Source organism: Pipistrellus hanaki (genome assembly GCF_964339955.1).
Source record: "Pipistrellus hanaki genome assembly, chromosome: 13".
NCBI classification, from domain to species: domain Eukaryota; kingdom Metazoa; phylum Chordata; class Mammalia; order Chiroptera; family Vespertilionidae; genus Pipistrellus; species Pipistrellus hanaki.
This window is the reverse complement of record NC_140515.1, coordinates 49,559,554-49,579,824: the sequence shown is the minus strand read 5'-3', so window position 1 is coordinate 49,579,824 and position 20,271 is coordinate 49,559,554. Positions and strand designations below refer to the sequence as shown.

Here is a 20,271-nt window from a genome sequence, read left to right as displayed (position 1 = left end):
TAGAATAAGGAAGGATATAGTTTCAACTGAAAAGAGGAACTTTGGTATAAGAAACTACTTACTATGAAACAGTCTATTTTGTGCATGAAAGTCAGTCATGTTGTGGGTTCTTCTTACTGAAATGACTGGTTGGTTCACTGAGGATAATCACACTTTAAAGAGACATGGTATAAAGTTTTTGCCTTACTCTTTGTTTTCCATGTAAGATGGAGCAGCTTTTCAGATTTTATATGAATTCAGAACCAAAAATATTATGTTTTGGGATACGTGTATCTATAAAAGTGAAGTGAAAAGTTTGAATAGCCATTTAAATACGTATATGGCTTTTCTTTGAAGGGAAAAAGGAAAAAAGGAAGTGACTTGATTATGGAAATATGCATTTATAATCTTTCCTTTTTTAAAAAAATCCTCACCCAAGAATAGGTTTTTATTGATTTTAGAGAAAGAGAAAAAGGGTGAGGGAGGGAGGGAGGGAGAGAAACGTTGATTGGTTGCCTCCCATACAGCCCAGACCTTGGATGGAACAGGCAACCTTTTGATATGTGGGATGGCACTCCAAACAGTTGAGCCACCTGGCCAGGACAATTCATACTTTTTTTAAAATCTGAAATCTTGAAGATAACTTATATTTTGGAATTCAGAATATGTTAGATATTAGAAAAATAATACAGTTATACACCATATATTTTATAACAACCCAAGCTGGGTTTGGGGCTGATCTTATAATCAAGCACATTAATATTTTTTTGCAGTAGGGAAAATAAAGACAATAAATGGGCTAATGTCAGTTCATATTATGTTTTGCCATACACACTGAGTTCAAATCAGTTCAGATTTTGCTCCCAGATAAATTTAAAAGACAAAAGACTTTTAGAGCTTTTCTGGCTTTTAGGCATGCTGTTAGGGAATCATGTGCCTACAGGAGGACAACTGTGCTTACTGAGGACAGTTTTCAAGTGTAATTTGAAGGCAGCATAAGATGAAGCCTTAGCCTACTTGGGCTTGTTTTTCCCCTCCCTCTCTTTGCTTGTCCTCCTCTCCCTTCTCTTATTCCCTTTATCCCTCTTTTTCCTTCTCCATTTCCCCCTCCTCTATTTCTATTTCTTCCTCCTTCTCTTCCTTGCATTCTCCTCCTTTTCCTCTTGCCCAAGTCTTTCTCCATCATCTCCTTTATTTCCATCTCCCTCTCCCTTCTATAACCATTTCTTTTCTCTCTCTATCCTCTCTTCCTTCTCCTCCATCATCTCTATTTGTTTCTCTGCCACCATTTCCATCTCTTTTTCCTCTTATCAGGACCTCTGCTTCTTCTCTCCTTTTTCATCTCCATCATACACGTAACCACTAGAGTCTGCTCACATTATTAGTTTGTATATATTCATCTTGTTTTGTTTCTGCACCAAACCACAGTATTGTCTTTTTGAAACATTGGAGTAAGAACAGAGGTATCAACATAATTATAATTATAGATTGCTTTCTGTATTTGACCCTTTTTATTTGTTCATTCAGTAAATATTAAAGTTCCTATTATATGGATCCTAGGTGATTTTTTGTGAGATTTATTTTGAAGTTCATTAATGAGCTCTTGAGCTGTGTCTAATCTGTTGTGTCTCCCCACTGAGTTTAAATCTCAGTTATTTTTATTTCTAAAAGTTTTTAAAAATCTTGGTCATTTATAAAAATCAATATCACTTTTTTTTATATATATTTTCCTCATCTCTGAAGTTATTTTGAAGCCTGCATGGTAAAAGGTTCCAAGTATAGATATTTTAGAGTCTGTGCTTGATAATTCTAGGATTTAAAGTGGATCTGTTTCTATTGTCTATTTCTTTCTATTTATTCTTGCTCCTGGTGTCTTGTTTCATCTCATGCTAAGTGACCTTTGGAAAATTACTTTGAAAATAACATGAGGCTATACACTTTCTTCTAGGAAAATTTTGCATTTGCTTTGACTGTTGCTTGGGAGTACTACAAGTGTGAGCCTACTGAGTTTAAAGGTTTTAGTGTCTCGACTGCCTAAGCATTTGACCTAAATGAAGTACTCAATTTGATTTACTTCTCTATGGCCCTCTTGAGAAAAGTTTGAAAAGATGAAAAGACTAGAAGAAGTTAAGGTCTTGCCCTAGGTAGCTTGGCTCAGTGGATAGAGCTTCAGCCTGTGGATTGAGGGTCCAGGGTTTGATTCTAGTCAAGGGCACATGCCCGGGTTGCTGGCTCAATCCTGAGGGGGGAGGGGGTGTATGCAGGAGGCAGCCAATCAGTGATTCTCTCTTATCATTAATATTTCTATCTCTCCCTCTCCCTTCGTCTCTGAAATCAATAAAAATATATATATTTTTAAAAAGTTAAAGTTTTACTTGTGGCTCACTTTTAACCTTGAGGATACAGTTAATTCTTGAACAACTGTACAACCCCACCAAATACAGTTGAAATTGTGCATATAACCTCTGTCTGACTCCCCCAAAACTTAACTATTCTCAGTAATTACCCCTGTGGGTACCAAAATCAGATGCTGAATTCCCCTATATAAAATGGTATAGTCAGTGCATTCAGTAGCCCTTCACATCTGTGGATTCCCAACTGGAGGTCTAAACAGTACAGGTATTTATTTTAAAAATCTGCATAACAGTACACAGTTCAAACCTTTGTTCATGGGCAACTATATACTCATTTATATATCAGCTTTTGGTGGGAAGACTCTTCTGTTCAAGTTTGCATCTTATGTGAGTTTTGAATTTTGTTCCCTTTGCCCCCTTTGCCCCACAGGCCTTCGGAATAGAAGTTCAAATATAGTGGTTTTGTTCTTACATTTCTTAGTATTTTGTCAGGTATTTTTATTGTTTATCAGGAGATATTTTTTAAATGTTTATAGTTTGTCTTTGGAATTTTGTTTCAAATAACCTATTAAAGCTTTTACTGGAGATCGAAAGTTTCCCTACTGTGAAATGTGTTCTTTTGAGCATTATTCCGCTTTCTGGAGACATGGCAGTTGGCAAAATAGAAGTTCTCACCCTAATGGACAATACATTTCAGTGAGAGGAGAGAAATAATAACCAGAATAAGTAAAATATATAAATGGTAAGTATTAGGGAGAGAAATAAAGGATGGAAGTGTAGGGGTAGAACAGTAGTGTCAGAATTTTGGGAGGCTTACAATTTTATCATCTAGAGAAACCTCTTTGAGAAAGTGATAGATAAGTAAAGATTTGAAGGAAGTGAGTTTGAAGGAGTAAACAGTGTGGCTAAGAGGCAGAAGGGTATTCTAGGCAAAGGGAACATGTATAGAGATCCTGATATGAGTCACAGCAAGGACGTTGGTGAAGCTGGATTGGAGAGAAAACTGGATATTGAGTAGAAGATGAGGTTATAGAGACTTAAGATCTTGTAGATCTTGGAGTCCTGGTAGGCTTTTTATGGAGTCGTAGGAGGATTTAGAAGCAATGTGACATGACTTTGTTCAACTCACAGCACATTATGCTGAGAGTAAATCCTGGGGGACAATGGTGGGAACCAGGAACAAGAGTTAGCTATGATATTTATCCCAGGATTGTTGTAGGTAATGAGGTTATAGCACTTCCAGTGCAACTTCTAGTTCACTCATAAAAGTATTTCAGAACGTGAGAAGTGCTAGGAAATAATATAACTGATTCGTTCTGATAGTTTATAGTTATTAAGAAAATATCCTGCCAAAACCAGTTTGGCCTGTGAAATGAGAGGTCCCAGGTTCGATTCCTGTCAAGGGCATGTACATTGGTTGTGGGCACATCCCCAGTAGGGGGTGTGCAGGAGGCAGCTGGTTGATGTTCCTCTCTCATCAATGTTTCTGGCTCTCTATCCCTCTCCTTTCCTCTCTGTAAAAAATCAATAAAATATATTTTTAAAAAAGAAAAGAAAATATTCTATCTAATAAAGAGGGAATATTCTAATTGTCCATCACACCCTCAAAGATGGAAGCACCCTCAGCCAATAAAGAGAGAATATGCTAATTGACTGCCTCACCCTCACAAGATGGTAGTGCTCAGTCCCCTCAGCCCTGCCTCATCCAGCCACAGTCCCCCAGTTCCCTTAGCCCTGTCTCATCTAGCCTCAGTCCCCCAGTCCCCACAGCCCCACTTTATACAGTCTCAGTCCCCCAGTCCCCTTAGCTCTGCAGGGGAAGGCAGTTGGGGATGATCATGCCAGCAGGGGAGCAGTTAGACATCAATCAGCCTGGCAGGGGAGTGGTTAGGGGGCTATCAGGCTGGCAGGCAAAGTGGTTAGGGGCATTCAGGCAGGCAGGCAGGCAGGTGAGTGGTTAGGAGCCAGCAGTCTTGGATTGTGAGAGGGATGTCTGACCAAATCAACAGTTGGACATCTCCCTAGAGGTCTCAGATTGGAGACGGTGCAGGCTGGGCTGAGAGACACCACCACCACCACCACCACCACAACCCCCTCCTTCCTGTTTGAATTTTGTGCACCGGGTCTCTAGTTTTTAATAAAAGGCATATATTCTTTTCTTGTATGCCTGAACCCTACCTCAAAACTAACAGATTTAGCCGAAACCGGTTTGGCTCAGTGGTTAGAGCATCGGCCTACGGACTAAAAGATCCTAGGTTTGATACCTTGGTTGCGGGCACACCCCCAGTAGGAGGTGTGCAAGAGGCAGCTGATGTATGATTCTCTCTCATCAGTGTTTCTAACTCTCTATCCCTCTCAATTCCTCTCTGTAAAAATCAATAAAATACATTTTTTTAAAAATAACAGATTTATTTTAGTATATAGATTATAAAAATAATTTTAATAAGTTCCTGAGATTTAATATAGACTTGATATTTCTTTTAATACATTAAAAGATAATGACATAAAAAGAAAATATTTTAAGCCTAGAATATTTATAACCTCTAAATAATTTGCAAACTTTTTAATTGGGGGCTTGTGATGATATAGCTATACAAATTTTCTTAGTTTATAGACTAAAAAGATAGAACTTTATTAGAAGTGGGTAAAACTTTATTGCCCTCTATAGTTATAGTTTTGCCTATTTATTTATTTTTAGTTTGTTTGGTTTTTTTTCTTTATCTATTTGAAGCTGTGTAGTGGTTCATAAAAATTTAGTGTCCTGGATTTACTCCTTTATCATTATTAAAAGTCTCTATCTCTAGTAATGCTTCTTCAAGCTGCTTGTTTGAAGTTAGTATAGCTATACCAGCTTTTTTTGGTTGGTGTTAGCCATGGTCTGTCTTTATATCATTTTACTTTTATTTTAATGTGACCTTATATGTAAAATATATTTTATTTAAGTAACCTATTTTTAAAATTATGTCTTGCCCTAACCGGTTTGGTTCAGTGAATAGAGTGTCGGCCTGTGGACCAAAAGGTCCAAGGTTTGATTCCGATCAAGGGCATGTACCTTGGTTGTGGACACATACCCAGTAGGGGGTGTACAGGAGGCAGCTGATCTATGTTTTTTTCTCATTGATGTTTCTAACTCTCTATCCCTCTCCCTTCTTCTTTGTAAAAAAAAAAATCAATAAAATATGTATTTTAAAAATTATGTCTTGGTTGGTCTTTTACTGGGAATATTTAGTTAATTTACATTTAAGTAGTTATTGCATACCTGGTTTTATTTTTGCCACTTTATCTTTTATTTTATCTACTTGTTTTAACTTTTTTGTCTCATTTCCTGCTTCTTAACTATTCAATTTTTAAAAATTATTTTAGTTTTTAGTAGTTTATTTACTCTTATTTTAAATATATTTTATTATTTTTTTACAGAGAGGAAGGGAGAGAGATAGAGAGCCGGAAACATCGATGAGGAAGAATCATCGACCAGCTGCCTCCTGCACACACACACACACACACCCCCCCCCACCACCGGGGATGTGCCCGCAACCAATGTACATGCCCTTGACTGGAATCGAACCTGGGACCCTTCAGTCTGCAGGCCGACGCTCTATCCACTGAGCCAAACCGATCTTGGCTATTTACTCTTATTTTAGTGGTTGCTTTAGAGTAGGGATTGGCAAACTATTTCTTACAGACTAAATCCAATTGCCCTCCTGTTTTATACATATAATTTTATTGAAACACAGCCACACCTATTTGCTTACATATCGTGTATCACTGCTTTGGCACTACAGGGGTATAATTGAGTAGTTGCACAGAGACACTACATACATATGTGTGTGTGTGTGTGTGTGTGTGTGTGTGTGTGTGTGTTTTGTGTGTGGTTTGTAAAGCCTAAAACATTTATTATCTGGCCTTTTATAGACTAAGTTTGCCAACTCCTTCTGAAGGGCAGTGATCCTTAAATTTGCTCATGCTTACATCAATATCACTAGGAGGTCTTGTTAATATTGCTGGGCCCCTGTTTCCAGAGTTTCTGATTCAGAAGATTTGGGTTAGGGTCTAAGAATTTCATTTCTAATAGATTGCCAGGTAATGCTCAGCTACTGGTCCTGGACCACACTTGGAGTACCACTGCTCTAGAGGTTACAGTATACATATTTGAATTCATCCCAAACTGGCAGCAAACTCAAATGTCCATCAATAGTAGAATGGATATTAATAAATTGATGTACATTCATATACTAGAAAACTATAAATAATGAAATGAATCTTCCAAACATTATATTGAGTGAAAAGAAGCCAGTACCAGAGTACCTATTATATGATTCCTTTTATATCAAGTTCACAGCTGGGTAAAACAAACTATGGTGTTCAAAGTCAAGACCAGTTTACTTCGGAAGGAACTGGTGAATTTAGGAGGTTCAGTGAGGGTGCTTACAGGATGCTGATAATGATCTATTCTGGAGACTGGTTACGTTGGAATGTTCATTTTGTGAAAATTCATTGAGCTGCATAGTTGTGATTTGTATACTTTTCTCGGCCTTATTTTGATAAGTTAAAAACTAATTTATCAGTATTTGAGAATGTTAAGAGTTAAATTTTTTTAAATAGAGACATTTACTCTTTTAAATTCTTGTGTGTTTGTAGGACAGAGCACTGTTTCCATGGGAACCTCTGGCTACTTTGTTTCAATACTCGTCTTTCCTTAGATTTGTGTGTCTACTGTCTCTCTAAGCTACGTTTTTTACATGGTGGGCAAAAATGAAGTTTATTTGGAATTGTATTAGGGTTTTTAACACAGCAGTCTACATAGAGCGCAGGTTTTAAGTGATCCACACTGACTACCTTACAGTGTTATGCTAAGAAAGAAAAATAATATTGTTTAACTAGAACAAGGGTGGGGAATCTTTTTTCTGCCAAGAGTCATTAGGATATTTATAACGTCATTCGCTTAATATAAATCACTTAATATGAATTTATGTTTCTATGAAAAAAGCTCCTAGATTTATTGAATTTTGAGTCCCACTTGTAGTTGCCTTATCAGGGCCAGGACAAATTGATTGCAGACCTTATATGGCCTGTGGGCCAAACCTTCCCTACCTGAACTTGAAGGTACTTTTTTCCTTTAAGTTGTGCTATTTAAGGAAAACACTTGCAGAAATGGAATGTGGCTTTATAGTAGGGTGTCTGTTTGACGCTCTTGTTTTTAATTAAACAATTTTTAACGTGTATTTCCTTTAAATATATATTTAAGAGTGTAGGGATGATTATTTCTCCTTGATTTGGGTATTTGCATAGGTAAGGGAAGCGGATTGAAAGGGAAAGATTCTGGCATATTGATCTGAAGCCTGTGGTGAAGCTGCCTCTTTGCCTCGCCCATCTTGTTTGTCCTGGTTGGATTGTGCAGGGTCCTAGAGAAAACCAACTTCTCCGACGAATAAAATGCATATATCTTGTGGGGGTGGGGTGGAAGTGGGGGTGTTTCATTTTATACACGGAGATGATACTAGTGTGGTCATTCATGAAGATTATAAAAGGATCTTTATGGAATATTTTTGAATCATTTATGAGGACAATTGTTCAGTTTGGTTTCTGTGACCTAAATAAACAGCAAATTGTTAGATTACAGAGTTAATTAGGTACACTAATGAGCACTGTGATATTCTATGGTTTAATGATGCAATAATAAGCACATCAGCAAAATGAATATTGCATAAAATCTTATTTTTCTATTTGTATAAAATTTCAAGTAAGCTAAATAAGAGATTACAAATTTAGGTTTATAAACCTGTAGTATTGAATGCCTTTGAAATTTTGGATACAGAATAAGGGTTGCAGCTGCAAAGAGATTTTTAAAATACATGGAGAATTTTTACCTTTCATCTGGCAGTAGCTGCCATAAGATGATGTCACCTTATAGCTGATTGGCTGTTACAGTACCTAGTGCAGGGAAGAGAAAGAAAAATGCCGGCACAGACCTCAGTGGTGGTTCTGTGGTTGTTTCCATCTATTTTTGCTAGAATCTTCAATTAGTCTCAAATCTACTGCATTTGGCCATGTGAACCATTAGGAGCATCCTGGGGTGAGGAAAATTAAGAGCTTTCAGAGGAATGAGGCGACTGATTTGCAAACGGATCTGTGATTGTAAGTGCAGAATCTGGGTGTAAGGACTAAGGCAGGGTGTGCTTGAAGATACACTATGGGAGGAGCTGGCAGAAAATGCTTATTAGTAGCAAAAAAAAGGAAAACTGCCTTTTCTATCTTTAGAGTTAATATATTTGGTTTTATGTTTTGACTTTATAGATATAGGTAGTAAATATGGTAATACTGCAACCTGATTTTAAATTATACTTGGTTATTTTATATAGTGTTAGCCATTATATAAATGCTTCTTCAGAGGAGCTTTATTTTGTATTATATATCTCACAAAGTTCTGATTTTATATGTAGCTTTATTTGTTTTTTTGAGCCTTATGGAAAATGGAGCAAAGCTTAGATCTCTTAAGATACATTTTGCTAATGCTTTGTACAGATAAAAGCTTCGATGATGAAGAATCAGTGGATGGAAATAGGCCATCATCAGCTGCTTCAGCCTTCAAGGTTCCTGCACCTAAAACATCCGGAAATCCTGTCAACAGTGCAAGGAAGCCTGGTTCAGCAGGTGGCCCTAAAGTTGGAGGTAATGTAAATCCATTTCAAATCTGATGTGCCCTTGGTATGGCCACACATACTTAGAACTTCAGAGGAATATGTTTATTCATGACTGCAGCATGGTTGCAGATATGGAGTCTTTTGCAACACACAGAAGAATGTGCTTCCTTTTCAAAATGTTCAAAATGTTGTATATTGTATGTGAATTAGTATTTTCTTGAACAAATTTATTTTTCAGATGCTATTTTTAAAGGGAGATATTTAAGGGAGTTTTTTTTTTCTTTTTTATTTGTCTTAAGGAGGAAGCATGTTTTTCAGAATTAGACTTAATTTTCAGGTGCTATAGTTGTTAGAGAAATACCTATTTATTGGATGTTTTTATGCTTTCATCAAGGTAGTAAATTTTAAATTCTCCAACACTGGAAAAATGGTTGAAAATGCTGGATATGGAATCATTTGTCACAAAAGGAAATGGGTGGTGGTCAAGTAAAATCTCCTCAAAAATTGTTTCTGAATTAGATAATAATAAATAGTAAAAACAGATTTTATGCAGTTGTGGTGCACATGTACATTATTTGATTATATTAGAACTGTTTCTAGCATATTTTTTATTTCAATTTTTTTAAATGTGTATATTTTTCATATACTTATTAGAAAGCTCTGAGTACTTTTCAGGTGCTAATTTCTGCCATGTTTTTCTGATAGGATGAATCCTATACAAATAAGGGTAAATGTTTAATACCAACAGTTTCTTTTTTATCTCTTTTTTTTTTGTTAATAAATTTGTGTTCAAATTTTAGAAAGAGATTTTTTAAAAATTAATGAAACTTGTGGGGAAATCATAGTGTTTAGGATTCCCCTCCCCTCTTTTTGTCTATCATTTATTAAAAACAAAAAGGAAAACTGTGTATTTTGACCAATTCTATGAGTTGTATTCTCTTGATCTTTGTGTATAACCATATATTATTTTCCAAGTCTCATTATATTCTAAATATAGGAAAACTATCATAAATATTTTATTTTAACCATCTTTAATGTATCATATAACTAGCAAGAAAGATGGTATGATATATGTGTACATATACTTATATATGTAGGAATAAATATATACATTTATATATTTATATGCATATGAATAAATATGTGAAGTAGAAATGTCTTACTGATTTCTCTGAATATTTTGAGTAATTTACACTTTCCTCTTTGCTATTATAGGAGTGCATTTTTATCCAAATGTTAGTTATAGTCTACTACATAGTGTTTATTACACATTCTTATGTCTGACAAAAAGTGCATGACATTCTATAGTTTGTTCTTGGTAACAAGGCTACCTTTAGTTATCACAAGGGGATTATTTTTTCCCTTGATTTGACTTTTAGATTTCTAATCTATGATATTATCATAGTTATTTCATGAATCTGTCTTATTTGACTTAGAATGGATAATATTTTAAATGCATGGTGATAATATTTTATATTGTTGTGATTCTGAGCCAGTGGTTTATAATTACCTCTGTTTTTCATGTTTTACTTTATTAGATGAAAATTGAGATTTTGATTTAACTACCAAAGGTCACTTAATTCTGATATTACTCACATTGATAAAATCAGATATTCTTTTTAAAGAAACAAGAGACTTTCTTAGTGCTAGACCAACCCCACCCACACTCCACCCTTGTTTGGTTTATAGTCCTACCAGATGAAAATATTAGCTAATTTCCATGGCTGTAGCCATCAGTCAATCACCATACTACATTAATCTCAGATTATATCATCATCTAGGCAGTGGCCCTTTTGGTAAAAATAAGGGAGAAACCTTCATTTTTTTTTTCATCCACCTGCTGCTGCTTTGGGCAATAGTAGATTCATCCTATACTGTATTTGTTTTGTATGTTTGTTTTGTTTGTCCAGCTCATTTAGGTTCACTGCCCATTTTCTATCTAAGAAAAGAGCTATTAGCCAAAGGACATTGATGTTCCTTCAGAAATTAATATCCCTCTTGGCTGTCCATCCTTCTTTGAAAACTTTAGATTTCCTGTTCTTGGCAGAGGCTCATTGATTTTTAAATTGGTTGTAGAAAGTTTTCTTAGAGTATAGAACCTTTGAGTTATAAGGGACATTGGAAGTCACAAAGCTCATTTTACTATTCAAGAATAGCAATTTGTTTCAAAATATTCCTCATAGATGATTATTCAGCATCTGATTAAAGTAATAATGTGGCTGCACCAATCTGCATTCCCACCAGCAGTGCACGAAGGTTCCTTTTTCTCCACATCCTTGCCACCACTTGTCATTTGTTGATGATAGCCATTCTGACAGGTGTGAGATGGTTCTTCATTGTGGTTTTATTTGCATCTCTCAAATAATTAGTGACTTTGAAGATGTTTCATATGTCTCTAGACCTGTGGCCAGCAAACTGTGGCTCGCGAGCCACATGTGGCTCTTTGGCCCCTTGAGTGTGGCTCTTCCACAAAATACCACAGCCTGGGTGAGTCTATTTTGAAGAAGTGGCGTTAGAAGTTTAAGTTTAAAAAATTTGGCTCTCCAAAGAAATTTCAATCGTTGTACTGTTGATATTTGGCTCTTTTGACTAATGAGTTTGCCGACCACCACTCTAGACTATACATTTTCTTTCTCATAAAAACGCATAGTATGATGGGGAGTGGGGAAAGGTATATAATAGTGGTATAAGCCAGTGGTCAGCATACTACTCATTAGTCAACAGAGCCAAATATCAACAGTACAACGATTGAAATTTCTTTTGAGAGCCAGATATTTTAAACTTAAACTTCTTCTAACGCCACTTCTTCAAAATAGACTCGCTCAGGCCGTGGTATTTTGTAGAAGAGCCACACTCAAGGGGCCAAAGAGCTGCATGTGGCTTGAGAGCCACGGTTTGCCGACCACTGGTATAAGCCAATCATAGTTCACCGAGTTTAACATAATACTTTCAGATAAGATTACCAAAATAAAAATAAAATTAGCTTCTTCGGAATCTTGACTGAATCTACTTTTGAAGTTTTTAGAGTATAATTTACTTCTCCCAGATATATGTTAAGATTAGAGAGATGTATGCTATTTTTAGCAGTGTCTTATCCAATTAATTAAAACCAACAGAGCCTGTGTTTAATCTTTAGTGTGAGTTAGTGTTGCTTTGTTCTTTGGCTCAGTGTTCCAGCCTGTTGTCAAATTATAAATGTGTGTGGTCTTTAAGCCAAGGGAAATTATAAAGAGTTCCATACCAACATACTATTGCCATAAAAACTCATGTTACCTTTCTGCTTTACTGATTAGAATAAGGATAAAGTGAATTCCCTTAAATTGCCCATTTTCTGAATAAGATTTATAATTTTATTTTAGGAATTTAGGTAAACACATTCCCACCCCACCCCCATTTTTTTTTTTTTTTCCTTAATGGCTTGGAATAAAATTGATGAAGATACCCAGTACTTACTTTTCTATAGATTTTAGATAATAATTTTTTAAAAGTTAATGAATGTTCTTATATATATATTTTTTCATTAATACTTTATTAGCCTGTCTTTACTGATGAGCAAACTAAAATTTGAGAAGTTAAGTAGCTTGCACGGGGTCATGCATATAATAAGTGGGCAAAGCCTGAAAATAACTGCTATTGGGTTCTGTAGTTCTGAGATTATAATCTGCAATAATGATCACTACCTTTCAACATCCATACATCTGTCCTTTTAAAGTTCAATTAGTATGATTACCAGAAAGATAGAATATTTGGAAATAAGCAAACCTAATTTTTTCATTGTGAATATAAATACTTTTTAGTATTTTTTGTTGAAATTGCCTTTTTTAAAGTTGATTTTCTGAGTTATTGCCATTACTGTACCAATTATTTTGGCTCCTTTTTAAAAAGTAAAGATTGAATTAGATGATGATATAATTGTCATTTTTTATAATTAGTACCACATTCTTAGGTTAGTGGTTTGTAATTGAGGCCTGTATATAACTATTGAGATACATCATTGACCAAATAATTGATTTTCAAAGTTCTGTCGTTCTCTCATTCAAGTGGATAGAATATTATCTCTCTCTTATTTTCATCTAATATCAAAGGCTATTTTGAAATGGTTTTGACTTTCAATTCTTATAATTAGGTAATTACCAACTTTTCAAATTCAGTAGTATTTAATGCATCTTTAGGATAGTTTATATTTATTTTACTTCATTTATGTCTAACTTGGGTTTTAAGAATGTCCAAATATCTGTTTTCCTCAAATTATGTGGATCATGCCCATTTTTTCTTATGCAAACAAAAAAGTTACGTTTTTTTAAACAAATAACAATTATGAGAATTGGTACATATTTAATAAAACAAATCACAGAATTTGTTGTTTAATCTGGGAATCCATATTGTAAACCTCAATTTTTTGTTTTTGAACTTTATATAAAACCAAATAATTTGTGTTTGTGTTTTGTTTTATTCCTCTTTTCTTTTGCTAATGACAATGAAAGATACTAACCCCAGATTTTAATCCTGAAGGAGTGGGGTCTTAAAAATGATCTCATCCTGATTCACATGAAGTGACTGAGCCTCATGGAGTTAAATGATGTATCCAAGATCAGACAGTTGTTAGCAGAAATGAAATGAGAACCCAGTGCTTGGCATGTATCATCTCTGGACTATCGCCTAACAAATACTGCATGTGATACTTATTATTTTTATCCCGGATAGCAAAACAATAGGACTTACATTTGGAGTTTAGGGATTGCCAGACACCATTTTGTCTTAAATTACTGTGAATCCCATATCATTGGCTGTCCATCATAAGATGCCCTTAAAACTTTGATTTTAAGGTAAATATGATTGGAGTTAGCAATAGATGTTGTTATTAATATAAGTCAATGTTACTTAACTTGCCTACTAGCATGCATTTTTTACGATAGCTATTTTTATTGACCTCTATTCTGTTTTACTTCCTGAGCAAAACTTAATGATAAAGAAATTTCATTGTGCAAAGTTTATTTTTTGAAACATTCAGAATGTTTAAGAGAAGTTTCAAAAAATATAAACAACCAAATTCTGTGATTGAAATTAATAGGCAAACTGAAGACCCAGTCTCCTCTCAGATAAGTTGTGTGTGTTTTTTTTCTATAGCTGTATTGAGCCCACTATGTGCAAGGCTTCATTCTTAGTAGGCATTGAGGAGACCATATGGAAAGTTCAAGGTTTTAAACTTTCAAAGATAATTACAGAATCTATCAATGCTTATTATTCCACCCACCAGCGTTAATAGTGTTTGCATTTTGATCCTTCCATACTTCATTTGCATACATATTTTGACTGAGATTTAGGTGTTGGAAAATTATAGTGTCATACAGGAAGGCAAATTGATTTAAGGTTTGCCTTTGAAAAGAATGAAATATATCATTACTATAGATCGCATATGTGAGGAATTTCCCATTACGCTCATTATACTTGCTCGGTATAAAATAGAAGTTTGTAATAACTAATTCTAGCCTTATATTTATCACATACATTATAATATAGTTGAATTGCTAAGAAGCATTATTTCTATGATGGGCATGTTGTGAATTTAAACTAAGTTTTGTCATTAACTCATCATTTTTCTTTTTTAAAAACCAATTTGTGTGTTTCCTACTAATGAAAATAATTGAAATGCATAATTTGTTCTTTTTAAACACAAAAGACATGATCAATGTTAACAAGTCAAACAGTAGAGAGATATTTGGAAAAAAGTCGTGAAAGATATCTTGCCTCTCTAATTCCATTGTCTTGAGGTTACCAGTGATAAATTTGGTACATATTCTTTCACATGTTACTGTGTTTATTTATGTAAACATTGAGTTTTGATTTTATTTTTGCTCACATTAATCATACTAGTAAACATTTTGCAACTTGCTTTTATTAAACAAAATAGCTCTTCATCCTTTAACATTAAGAATGAGAGTTATCGCATCCTTTTAATAGGTGTACAGTATTCCATATTATTGATGTATCATAATTTAACTGCTTTCTGTTAATATCATTCAAATTGTTTGCAACTTTATTTATTTTTTTAAAATATATTTTATTTATTTTTAAAAATATATATATTTTATTGATTTTTTACAGAGAGGAATGGAGAGAGGGAGCTAGAAATGTCGATGAGAGCGAAACATCGACCAGCTGCCTCTTGCACACCCCCTACCGGGGATGTGCCCGCAACCAATGTACATGCCCTTGACCGGAATCGAAACTGGGACCTTTCAGTCCACAGATTGACACTCTACCACTGAGCCAAACCGGCAGACTGACACTCTACCACTGAGCCAAATCGTCTTCGGCTTGATTGCAACTTTAAATGCAAAAACAAAGACCCTGCCCTCCTGGAGTTTCTATTCTAGTGAGACTCAGAACGTTTAAATCCATTAATAGGAATTAACATATCCTTTTCTGAGACTTTCATGTTGTTATTATCTGCCCATTCTTTAGTTGGGCTGTTTTGTCTTCTCATCAGTTTGTTACAGTTTTTATTTTTACTTGTTTATTTTAATGTTATTTTCATATTTGAGAAAAAGACAGACAGACAGACGCATCCATCAATTGGCTGTCTCCTACTGGGGATTGAGCCCGCAACCCGGGCATGTGCCCTGACCAGGAATGGAGCGCATGATCTCTCGGTGCAAGGGATGACGATCAGTCAAGTGAGCCACATCAGCCAGAGCAAGATAGTGACTTTTTTGAAGAGTCTAGGCCAGTTGTCTTTCAGATTATTTCATGTTATGGATTTGTCTGATTTCTTTAGATGTTGTTCTTTTAGCCCTTTTATTTTCTGTAACTTTATTTTTATTTTTAAATGATATACTTACCTCCTTTTAAATACTCTCTTCTATATTCAAATTTCCTTAAAATGTCCTGAGAATATAACAAGTGATTTTGTGGGGTCAGGGGGGAAAAAATTTACTCAGTTTCTTAGCTCAAAATGCCCTCTCCTGTTGGTGTAGTGAAATGCAATTTCATTACTAAATGATGCAGGGGCAGCTTTCTGTGATACCATTGTAGAACCTTTATCTTCTCTTTCTTTTTATATATAATTTTATTGACTTCAGAGAGGAAAGGAGAGGGAGGGAGAGATAGAAACATCAGTAATGAGGGAATTATTGATTGGCTGTCTCCTTCATGCCCCCTACTGGGGATTGAGCCTTCAGGCCAGGCTTGTGCCCTGACTGGGAACTGAACCATGACCTCTTGGTTCAGCGGTTAATGCTCAACCACTGAGCTAAACCATCTGGGCTCATTAATATTTGTTATTTTTTCCCTAAAAGATTTTCTTTTTTTTCTTTTTTCTTTTTTTTTTTTTTTGGTTTGGTTTGGCTTGTACCTCAAAATATTTGTTATTACGGGACATAGTTTTTTGTTTTTTTTTAAAAAAATTATAAAACTTTTTTGAAAGAATTTTTAAAAGGCATAAGTAAATGGGCATACTACTTTTCTGGGTAGGCAGACAATATTACAAAGATCTCAGTTTTCTCCAAACTCATCTATAGATTCAATGCATTGTCTTTTTTTTTTTTTTTTGTCTTTTTTTTGAGTTATAAGTGACAAAATGATATTAAGTTCATTTGAACAACAAAATGAAGCTCCATAAGTAGAGCTTTATTGGAATACAGCTTTGCTTGTTCATTTGCATATTGTCTGTGGCTGCTCTGGCACTACAATGGCAGAGTTGAATAATTCCAACAGAAACCATATATCCCAGAAGGCCTAAAATACTATCTGGCCCTTTACAGAAAATTTTATCTCTGTTTTAGAGTGGTTAGCAACTAAGCAAAGTTCTTCCGTTCTGTTTTAACCCATTTATATCTTTTAGTGTGATTGTTGACCCAGTTATGTTTCAAAGAGCTTTAGTCAAGTTGGAAGCCAACATTGCTCCCTCCTTCAGCCCTCTCTCTACTTGTGCTCCTGCTCTCAAATTTGTTTTTTTCTAAATACATCTCCTTTTGATATGTATACTCACTCTTCTTTTCTTGCTTTAATAGTTGACACTAGGGCCCATTACTCTTTTTATCTCTCTTGTAGTATCCATTCTCCCTACTGGTGTTAAAAGTATTTTATAGTTTTTTAGGTGAATTTTTAAAGCTATTTGGGAATAGAATGATGATTGTGAGATGAAAGTGATTTAACAGGTTTTTCTCTTATGCAGGGATCCTTTTTTAACTTTATTGGCCAGACAAAACCAAGGTGAGGGGAAATATTAGGCAAACTAGGGTGGTGAAAAAGTTTACTGTAATGCATACCAGAGAGAAGCAAGGCTAGAATGGGGAGCTCAGCATGTTTTCTGTTGTTACACTCTTCACATACCCAGTACACTCCCATTGGCAGCAGCTCTGCTTACACAAAGTGATTCTCAAAAGATAGGCTTCAGATAGATTGGGAGCAACTATTCAAACTATGCAAGTTCTTGCTAAATTGGTAATGCTCATGTCCAAAATAGAGACCTAATTGTCACCTCTGAGATCATCATAAAGCTGCATTTAGTAATATTTGCAGCCTTTCCACTCTGCAGCTTCTGTGGGATTTTAAAAGCCATGTGATTTCTCCTTCTCCTTCCTTTCCTCCCCACTAGCTTATTTGGCCCTACTCATTAGATAGAACTTACTGGATAATAAAGGTATTATGAATAGAGTGAATTTTCAAAGTTAGGCTTTCCTATGTAATGTTCCTAATCAATGGCCCATTGGGAGTGGTTAGGGGATGATCAGACTGGCAGGCAGAAGTGGTTAGGGGCAATCAGGAAGGCAGGCAGGCGAGCAATTGGGAGCCAGCAGTCCTGGATTGTGAGAGGGCAGTCGTACATCCCTCAAGGAGTCCCAGATTGGAGAGGGTGCAGGCAGGGCTGAGGGACAACCCCCTCCCCGCCCCTGTGCACAAATTTCGGTCACCAGGCCTCTAATATGTTAATAAAGGTAGATATCTTATTTTTTGTTTATTCGCTTTAATTATTTTCAGTTAATCAGTAACTTGGAATGATCATTTGGATGGGGTTGAGAGTTTATTGTTTTATTGGATTTTTTTAATATTTAGGGAATAAACTGTAATTTATTTACTCTTGTAATTGAATTTCCTATAACAACCACACATTCCTTTCTCTCTTAGTTTATTAAATTGTCATTGCTTTTAATTTGCAGTTTTTATTGCCTTACAGCTTTGGTATGCTGTTCTGTGGTCAAGTCACATACAAAAGTCTTCAATGGTTGTATTTTTTTTAAGTTGAGGCTCTTCTTACATGTCTTTGGAAATCCTGAGTATTATTTTTATTAGGATGATATTAACTTCTTAAATCCAATTTTGAAATATTAATATTTCCTTTGGCAGATAATAAACTTAATTGGGCAGGTGATAAACTTAATTGGTCAGATGATAAACTTTTAATTTTTTAATTGGAGATTTTTTTTTAGTTATCATTTGAGCATGTATCTTATGTAGTTGAAATCCATTTCATGTGTTGAATTCTTACCATGAAGGAATAAATATATAAAGTAGAGATAGAAACTTAAGTATCCCTTGTGTCAGCCAGTTTTCAATTAGACAGAAACCTCAACAGGTATTCTTACCGAGAGAATTTAATATAAAGAATTGTTAAATGGGTATTGTTGAATTAATGCAAAAAGAGATCATATGAATGCGTAAAGTATCATGGAGGTAGCAGCAGTTACAGTTCACAGCTTCTACCCCTAGAGCTAGAGGAACAAAATGAGGAGGTTAAATTATTAAAACTTAAGAGACTTGATTCAGACTTCTGAGGAGGGAGTAGAGATGACCGTTGCCTCTGATGGATGCAAGTGAATGGGTTTAGTGAGTGTTAGGAAAAAGTAGAAAGTGAAACCAGATGCTACCGGAAGCAGAGGTCCTTCCAGAGTTCCTAGGGTTTTGCTGATAAGACCAGGAAGCAGTCAGGTAGGGGCAGGAAGGTCCCTTCTTCCTTCAGCTTCCAGTCTCTCTTTAGCACTCCCATTGACAGGGTTTAACTAGAAGGCACTAGAAGCATCACAAAAATTGTTTGCTTAATCCAAGGCCCCGTACCACTGAATATAACAGAGTGACTTTGAAGCTGAAAGACAGTAGCTTAATTACTGGTTCCTAAACAACAGTTACCTATCACATTTACTTTTTGATAGTCTATGTGCAATAAAGGATGATTTGTTTGCATATTTAAGTATAATCTCAAGACACTCATTTTTTTTCACATTTGTTTTTCTGACCCCTGCAGCACACATGGATCCTGTATATCACATTTTCTATCATTGATTGACATATTGTGTCATTTAAAATTGCTTTTCAGCTTTTAAACCTTATCCTTTGACTTCATAATCTGTATCCTAGTTATTGTATTGGATGAGGAATGGAAGGGCTCTGTTCTTAGTTTGAATTTTATTGCCAGCCTACTACTAAGTACCTTGACTTTTCTGAAAAGTGGAGATTTTTTTCATTGCTTTTTTATAAAATGAATGTCTCTTAAAGTTATGCTCCAAATATTATGTTTTTCATGTTATTATTGATGCTAAAATGCTTAAAAATAAACTTTAAAAAGTAAAATTATTTTAAATTAACAGGTGCTTCTAAGGAAGGAGGTGCTGGAGCAGTTGATGAAGAAGATTTTATAAAAGCCTTTACAGATGTCCCTCCTATTCAGGTAAGGATGCCAATATACTGGCTCTCCCCATGAATGTTGTCTCTGTGCCTCTTCAGATCATTGTTTTTGTCCCTTTAAAACTATTTTTTCCTGCTGAAACCGGTTTGGCTCAGTGGATAGAGCGTTGGCCTGTGGACTGAAAGGTCCCAGGTTCAATTCCGGTCAAGGGCTTGTACCTTGGTTGCGGGCACATCCCCAGTAGGGGGTGTGCAAGAGGCAGCTGGTCGGATGATTCTCTCTCATCGATGTTTCTAACTCTCTATCCCTCTCTCTTCCTCTCTGTAAAAAATCAATAAAAATATATTTAAAAATTAAAAATAAAAATATTTTTTTCCTTAAAAGACTATGTAAAAATAAAATACTTGACTTATATTACCAAGCTATTATTTCTTGGTATAGTTAGATTTTCCAAATGATTTTTTTCAGTGAGGCTGAAATTAAAGTGAATCCATATTATTGGCTTAGATATTTCTTGAGCTCTCAGTTCTAGCTTGACTTTCTAACACTAGTTCAAACACCCTATATTAACTATAGACTTTCATAGCACTGCATAATTTTCCTTGGTGATACTTTATTTGCAATTTCATATTTTATATCATTTGATTCATTTCTTTTTCTCTCTCCCTGACCA

General features: G+C 35.1%; 1 protein-coding gene across 33 annotated transcripts in view; it reads left to right on the top strand.

The window, feature by feature from the left end:
* Positions 1-20,271, top strand: part of CLASP2 (cytoplasmic linker associated protein 2) — a 130,441-nt gene that overhangs the window by 33,807 nt on the left and 76,363 nt on the right. For 23 of the 33 annotated variants that reach the window (XM_084902165.1, XM_084902184.1, XM_084902183.1 and 20 more), the window contains 2 exons: positions 8,856-9,002; positions 19,561-19,640. In XM_084902165.1, coding sequence (XP_084758291.1) covers positions 8,856-9,002; positions 19,561-19,640 — 227 coding nt within the window. Of the gene's footprint in view, positions 1-8,312; positions 8,469-8,855; positions 9,003-19,560; positions 19,641-20,271 lie in introns of those variants that run through there. The other 10 variants (XM_084902177.1, XM_084902191.1, XM_084902190.1 and 7 more) reach the window with 4 other exon arrangements.